Source organism: Rhagoletis zephyria, unplaced genomic scaffold (assembly GCF_001687245.7).
Source record: "Rhagoletis zephyria isolate East Lansing unplaced genomic scaffold, Rhagoletis_zephyria_1.1 Rzeph_scaffold_16873, whole genome shotgun sequence".
In the NCBI taxonomy this organism is placed as follows: Eukaryota; Metazoa; Arthropoda; class Insecta; order Diptera; family Tephritidae; genus Rhagoletis; species Rhagoletis zephyria.
Window position 1 is genome coordinate 428 of NW_016173936.1, and position 8,171 is coordinate 8,598.

General features: G+C 35.6%; 1 protein-coding gene across 1 annotated transcript; it reads right to left on the minus strand.

Moving 5' to 3' along the window:
- Positions 1-458: 458 nt before the first annotated feature.
- LOC108379629 (uncharacterized) lies at positions 459-2,850 on the minus strand. The gene is made up of 3 exons (XM_017635979.1): positions 2,552-2,850; positions 1,915-2,495; positions 459-1,860 (listed from the first exon to the last, which is right to left on the minus strand). Exons 1-3 carry the CDS (start codon positions 2,666-2,668, stop codon positions 519-521), a joined length of 2,040 nt encoding a protein of 679 aa, XP_017491468.1. The 5' UTR covers positions 2,669-2,850; the 3' UTR covers positions 459-518.
- Between the last annotated feature and the right edge of the window lie 5,321 nt (positions 2,851-8,171).

The window sequence follows — 8,171 nt, forward strand, 5'->3', positions numbered from 1 at the left end:
ACATAAAACGATGAGGAATATATATTTGAGCTTAAGTATTGCATAAAGGTGTCTTAAACTAAGAGAAAGGTGAGTTAAGCTTCAGTTGTTTGTAGTTAAATTTCTTTTTCTTTCAACATTTTTCAGGATGTATGAACCAAAGTTTCCTAAATCTTAACGAAATATTTAGGAGTATCTCATTTCATTTCATTTTTTTCTTCACAGAAAATTATACGAAGTGGTTAACAGGAACTCGTAAAAAATTTCTGTACGAAAAACAAACAAAAATTCTAAAAAATTCTGCAGGAAATTCTTCACATAGCTGCATTATTTTCATTGCTTTGCCGATTTTCTTCCGAAATTTTGTAAAAGAATCGAAGTGTGCACAGTTCATTTCATTATAGAAAAATTGGGCAAAATATCGGATGAGATCTTCACAAATTCTTTAAAATTTCTCTACAATTCAGAATTCGCTGAAAAATGTTTTGTAGGGTTTATATATTTGCATATGTACATACATACATATATTTATACTAACTTCAGTTGTTCTTGAATTGAAAAAAGTCCACTGATAAGTCTAGGATTGGTGTGCCTCCTTGCATTGCGTTATTCTCTTTGATAGTTAACGCTTCCACTGCGTTGTCGCTCACATGATCGTAGTGCGGTACTAATGTTGAAGTTCCCGATGATTGCACAACTGTACGTGGCGGATGTAGCAGATTCGCATCCACTAATTTGGTTATACCGTCATGCACAAGATCATCCACAGCACGCAAAAGACTTTCTTCAGACGGTGGCAGTAGCTTGCCACCGGCTGAGAGATTTAACTTCTGTGCGGCTTCGTCAGTTAGTGTGTCATCTAAACTTATTGCAGTGTAATCTAAACTCGGCGTATTTACAGTAACTACTGGGGGTGTAATTTGATGACGCTTTAATTCTTCTCCATTCACACAATTTTGTTCTGTATCCAGCAGGGGCATTTCAGTATCTATAGCGCTCATATCGAGCGCATATTGGCCCTCTGGTATACCTAGCACACGCGCTGTTCGCGCACTAACAAAATGCAATCCCGAAGTGTTGCGTATTAGCCTTGTGCTACGTAACTGCAATTGCTCAATCAGATCGTTTAGTTCATTTAGAAAGAGATCGGCACGCTGATCCTCGTTGAGTAGTGGTTTTTGCAGCTTTGATATTAGAAATCTGAATAGTGTCATATCTTCGGTGGGACTTGCAATATCAGTTTGCCGCTTTGGCTCTTGTACTGTTGCGTCTTCAGTTCTTTTTGCAAGCATATGATCTGGATATTGTGTGAAATGACGTTGCAGACGGCGTCCTAAAAATATCTTGCCACATTTGGGACAGATCGACTCGGGTGGTACTCGTCGCTTTTGCGTAGGAGGGCTAGAGATAGGCGGTGTTGAAAAATCATCCGATTTAGTAGGCAAAGTATTTGATTGAAAGCTGCAGTAAAAATCTTTATCTTTTGCATCATTTACTAAACTTTCAACTTGTTCGGTTTGCACGACTGGATTTTCAATAATCTTTGTACAGTTTAATTGCGGTTTTACTAACTTCACCACCCGGCCAGACCGTGTCCGCAATGGCGGTTGTTGAAAACTGTCACCATTGGCGAGTTCATAGCCATTTTGTTCGAGTTTTAGTTTTTTTGAAGATGATTGTGGTAGAGGATTTTCGCTATCATTCGGGGCGTTCTTTCTGGGGCGCCCTTTTTTAACTTTAGGAGATTGCTTGTTTTCTCGGCTAGCAGGCATAAAGTTCGGAACAGAGTTTGTTTTCAGGTTTAATTCTTCTGGTCCCAGTAAACGATATACTACTTTTTGATTGCTAACAGCGCGTGTCCGTACTATTTCGTTCTTTTTCCTAAGAAGATTTATTAACATAGTTAACTACTAAAATATTCTATCCGAAATTTACCTATCAATTACTATTCGATCATTTCGCGCAGACTTGTAAATGTGGCTGGCGAATTTCAGCAAAATGTTCGATGCCAAATTTATTGTACTTTCTGGTTTTGCTTCTATCGAATTAAATATTTCAGCGGTGTTTGAATGGTGCTCATATGAGTCCTCTGCAATGGAACAGTTTTCAAAATTAGTTCGTGAAACAATTTTCCCTTTGGAGTATTTGGTTGCGAAAAACACATTAGTCCCTTCTTTAGCAGCATATTGTGGTATAGTTTCTGTTGTGGCTACCGGTGAATTGGCAATTTTCTTGTAAATGCCTGGTACCATAAATGGAGCATTTACGGGCTGCAATTCGTTTTGATTCACCGAAAACAGCGAGAGTTCTTCTTCCGGTAAGGTTTGTGTGTCTGCCGAAATGAGAAATCCATGGTTTCCGCATGTTGACAGGAAATTCAAAGTTGCATTCTCGGACTCGGCATAGCTATTCAGAACTGCTGTTTGGTGTGCGGTGTCCTCCACATCATTTAAGTCGGTGGGATGTGTGACTTCATTTACCTCGACTTGTTTTGCAGTAGAAGATATTTCTAAACCCTGTGAAGTATAAAACTGAATTATTTTATACATTTTGAGGATGTTTTGTTAGAAACCTTATTGTTTTGAAGCAGCTGCTCAATTTCCTCGAAAATACTGGACATAACTTCGCCTGATTTGGCATAACCTGTAATGTCTTCATTTTTACTATTCGCATGTTCGAAAGCCATCATTCACCAAATGCTTGAAATGTGATTGATTTAACCACTACATTAAATATTATTTTTGTATATTTTTATCGAAAAAGTAAACAAAATTCGTGCTAAAACGATTCAAATGAGTTCCCAAAACAAAATAGATAAACAGTGGAAAAGAAGACAACAAAACTTACTTATCGGTGCCACTAAGCTGCGAAACTAAAAAAACGTAAAAGATTTTTTGTAATCGGTACAAAATATTAGGGTCTACATCTAAAGCAATTAAGGGATAAATTGCTTGAATTTATCAGTTTATCCGCATTCTTTCATGAACGCACCTTCGTAAATGTGTATGTGTTCGTCACAAAAGCGACTACCTGGCGACCTGTAATGGTTGAGTTTTGCTGAAATTTATACATTTATCCACCAAAGACGTTTGATAAAGTGATAAACTTTGGTTAAATAGATTGCCATATAAGATTTGACAGTTCATTTATCAAAATGATAAATTTATTCCTTTATCAAGTTTATCAAGAGTTTACCACTTTTGATGAAGACCCCTATTATGAATTTAGCAAGACATTTTTCCCACGATGCGAACTGAATATAAAAAACAACCGCATTAAATTAATTAACGGCCGAATACACAACGCAGTTTTAAGTATTGTGCACAATAGAACAATCATAATAGAAAAATAGAATTCTGAACGCAACCATGGTTATATTCGCCATTCTTTTCCTAAACCTTTGGGGTCTAAACCGATTTATTTTCGTCCATTTTGTGCATTTTGGTACCAAATAGTAAATACTTAAAACTACAAAAAAAAGTCGGTACGGCAGCACAATGAATAGAAATGCAACTTTTCCTGAGTAAAATCGATACATCGATGGTTTGGTGCGTCGGGGAAATCAACATCAAGAACTGATATTTCCACCTCGAATTCTTAAAATCCCCTATGTGTTTCCACCGCACTTTCTTTGGATTTTGTTGACATTTGCTAATATGTTTTTGTGCTTTTGTCTATGTTGAGAATTTTGACATTTCAAGTGAAGCAGTCTGCAGGGTTGAACTTTTTAGTATCTAATGGTTGTTCGTATTACAGAAAGAGGACTTCGATAGGATTTCGTTGAAATCTGACTGAAATCTTAGAAATCGCAATCAAGAAAACATATGGGAAATCCTACAGGGTTTCGAAAAATTTCGCCAAATCTCAGATTTCAGAGCAGTGGAAATGTACTATTACATATAAATATAATCTCAATTAAAACACGTTTACATAGGCAAATCTCAGATTATTTTAAGTTTTTTAATAACATTTTTTTAAACAAATCTGAAACTCATACATATGATTTCCATGAAAACAAATAATGTTAAGAATTGAGCGAACCCTTCCAATAGAACTACTTACTTCCGTTCCCACGACAGTCGGGTCTACGCAACCGGAACGACCCAGATTTATATCTGGCCAAGGACTGTCACTCCAGCAACACTCCCCAAAAAGTCTTTGGGGAATTTGTATGCTGCTACAACAACAACAACAACAACTACTTACTTCTGATGAGAATGGGAACAAATCCGTATTTTAAATGATATCGATATTGTGGAAAATTGTTGATTTTCGATCGATAAAAATGGAGGATTGATGTGGACCTCCGAAGTTACACCGAAGAAAAAATCGATGATTTCTCAACATTGGCAATCTTTATTTTTTTTTGTCATTTCTCCTCTTCTTTGCAAAAATAATCGATAAAAATAGGTTGGACACCGAAGAGTTATTGGTTTAATCTGATTATTTTATAATTACAGATTAACAAGGGACGAATTCTGTATGGCTAATCTCTTTTTCTAATCACAGGTTAAGGAGTTAAACTCGAAAATGAGGATAATCTACTTATTGGTGAATCTAGTATAAGTTCTATTCAAATTTAAAGGAAAATTAAATAATTTTTAATCTAGGCCAAACTCAAGATAAGGCAGAGTATAAAAATGCATAAATACACTTACAAAACCAATATTTTTTTAATTCTAAGAACACGTATAAAAGCCCACAAATTTTGCAGTCCCCAGAATTTTAAAGTCTTTCGTTAATAGTTAAAAAAACTATTAGTTAACAGCATAACAGCACATATTAGAGCAGATAATGAGCTGTTTTATTTGTGACAACGTATAAATTCTGAAGAGTTTTTGGGGAATAAAGGTGGAGTGAGGGTCCTTGGCCAAATATAAATCTGGGTTGTTTCGCCAACGTAGACCCGACTGCCGTGAGAACGGCACAATTTTTGCTCAACGTTAAACGATTTAAAACTTCCATAGCAAAGATCGAATTTGCATCGATGTTATCGATATTTTGGAAACATCGATGCATAGTTTGCAACTCTAGCAACGAATGGCAGCAGATAGCAGAACTGAAATTATGTTGTTTGTTTTGTTGTATTGGCAAATAATAATAATAATAAATAATAGATACATAGGTGGATAGACAGAATCAGAAGCAAGTGCGAGTGAATTAATTGGGTTGGGGAATTAGAAATATGAATTTTCACAAAATCAAGCGCAGTTGTTGTTTCTTGTCCTGGGTTGGATTTGTGTAACAGCATTGACGAAAAATCCATTTTTCGGAGTGGCACATGATCTTTTCCCAAGTAAAAAACTGGATTCTATGAGTAAAACAACGAGATCCAAAGAGGAATCTGAAAAGTGAAAAAATTTGGAAGCGAAGTAAACTGCGCCATTAAAGACAAGTGATTAAAAAATAGTGTCAAGTTTTTGTTAAAATCGAAGTGAATTCCAAATCAAAAGTCGAAAATCTGACAAATTATAATTTGGAAAAATCGAAGCTTATGAAGGAAAGCGAGCAGCTGTAAAAAACCAAAGTGCATCCAACGACAGCAACGCCTGACGTTACTAGGCCAAACAAATTGCATCGCAAAACGACCGTCAAAAACTTGTGCTGTTGTACTGCTTAAGTGGCGATTTGGGTAATTTTTTAGCTTGGCGAATTTGTCGTCACCATGTTTATGGGCTAGGAGCCAAACGACATCGATTTCTTTTGAGCGAAAACGTAATATAATTTGCTTCTTAATATCTGCGTTTACATTCTAATTAAATTAACGCCAATCGTTGCGTCGACACAAATACAGTTCTAAGAAAGGCCAGATATATATACATACATACATATATGTACATAGTGGCTGATACTCTGGCAGCGACCAACACTGGCCAACGATTCAAGACACACTTCTATAAACACGGGTAAGTTAAAGTTAGCTTGTTTGCCCGGTTTTTGAACATGTGGGCACGTAGCTTAACAAGCACGCCGTTGGCTTATAGTACCCTCCACGGCCGGAAGTCGTGCTTAGAATATTGTAAAGAAAAATAACCTAACTGCATACAACAACTATGTACTTAATGTTTCAATTCACATTTTATCTCTACACTATGTAGTAATAAAAACATTCAGCCCAGGATATACCTAATTGTATTCGCGTTACATTTTTAAATCAAATCCTACATAATACGTATGCTGTTATCTCTTTGTTTAAATTTTTAATGAAAGCGGCAGGTCCGTTAGAGGTCCAAGGTCATTTTGCGACTTTGACCCAATTGTGTTGTGTAGCTGCGAAAGAGGCTATCTGGAACTAACAAAAATATTGTGCCAGCTCTGCTGCATTGAAGGTCTTTTGCAATGCAGGATAACACTGAATAGAGTCAACAATGCGCCTCTCATATACCTCATGTGTACATACTATGCATGCAAGTACATATATTTGTATGCATGTATGTATGTACGTATGTACATACAAAGTTTAAATTTGGTAGAAAATGGTTTGGGCACACACGTCTTGTTGAAAAATATACATATGCACCTACTTAAATTGATTATAACATTCACTAGGTCTGCTAGGTAACGTTGATGCGATTGCCGTGCGCTAATTAATGGTGACGTATTTTTAGAGATTCATTACTTGGCACTGTTAATGTAAACAAATAGTTTTTCACAAATGTTTATACAACTTAAGTTTTTTTCTTTTCTTGTTAAAAGTTAATGGTGCCAAGGCTCTGGTTTAGTAGACAAATGCTAAGGTCATATGTATCGTATTGTTCTCAAAAATATTTTATTCACGACTTCTTGGTTATTATCATATATTTTAAAGTTACATATCAATAAATAATTGTGAAAGCGCCAATTTATTATAATTATGTATTACATATTAACACCTTAACCTGGAAGTCCATTTCAAAATCAGATTTCCCATTAAACGTCTTCATAATTTAAAAATAATCCCTACAAAAGAACTAAAGTTTTTTATTAAGTTTTTTTAAACAGAAACAAAAACATTAGATTTGGCCTTTTTCTACAAATGTGTTTTTCAGCCTTCGATAATCAACTTTTCATGACCACCATTCTCAAATTTTTGAGGCTTGATTTAATCATTCCCTATAAATACTTTATTAAATGAATTTTTCACTTTTTAGTTTAGTGAAATACGCACTTAAAAACGTTAATCCATATGTATGCACAAAATATATAGCATGCGCATTAGAGGGTGGTAAAAAAAAGGTTGGAATTTTAATACCGCCACCCGCTAGGATTGTTCTATATCGAAAATACATATATATATATATTTTATTTTAAAATCAACAAAATATTTAGAAGGTGCTCAAAGCGCTTAAAGTTTTCCATATATTTTATATGAAAAAAAAACAAGTTTTTGTTGAAATGTTATAAATATAATTTTTGGGAATCAATATTTTTCCATCGGGTAACTTTTTTTCTCTTCAGGAGACTTGTAGTAACAATACTCAATTGTTTATTTAACCATTATATTATAAGATATTTTTATAAGACCCTTAAGACCTCCCTAACCTAAACCCTAAACCTAAAAATGCAATGCTATGTACTCATATCGCTACAAATTCAATGCTTCTTACTGCCATCCCTAAATTGGCGCGTCAAGCGCCAAACAACTGTCAAAAATCCTCATGCCCATACAATTTGTATGAAGCATCCCACAATAACGCGGCGTTAACGCCGAGCAAATGGAATTTTCATTTTTGACAGGGCGTTACGTGTTGAAGTTGGATGCGGAAGACGGAAAGAAAGAGAAAGGACAAAAAAGTGAAAGAGGAAACGAGAATAAAAGCGAGAGGATCTGAGAAAACGTCAAAAATTACGACGCGTTGATTTGGGGATAGCGCGCGCTGACACTCGTCGACAATGGATAACGCAACGCTTAGCGCTCCAATTTAGGGACGGCAGTTACAAAACACATTCGAGCAGACGCAATAAAAATCTGCTACAGAAAATCAAAACGAATATGTAAAGCAAAACAAAATGATATAAAATGCAGAATGCTTGTTCAACGTGTAGGATGCGGTTTTCTGTGCTTGTTGAGAAGGTAAAAAAGCTGGCTTCAAAGCCGTGGAGGTGCTACTGCTGACCCATGTTTCGATGAAATTGCGCAGCTTCGAGTACTCTGCTGTCCCTCACGCACATAGATACATACATATATGTATACATATACAAATAACCAGAGA

Coding starts and splice junctions, on each gene's coding strand:
- LOC108379629 (XM_017635979.1), bottom strand. CDS start 2,668: ATGATGGCTTTCGAACATGCGAATAGTAAAAATGAAGACATTACAGGT. Junction 2,496..2,551: donor AGCTGCTTCAAAACAATAAG/GTTTCTAACAAA, acceptor TATACTTCACAG/GGTTTAGAAATATCTTCTAC. Junction 1,861..1,914: donor GATCGAATAGTAATTGATAG/GTAAATTTCGGA, acceptor AAATCTTCTTAG/GAAAAAGAACGAAATAGTAC.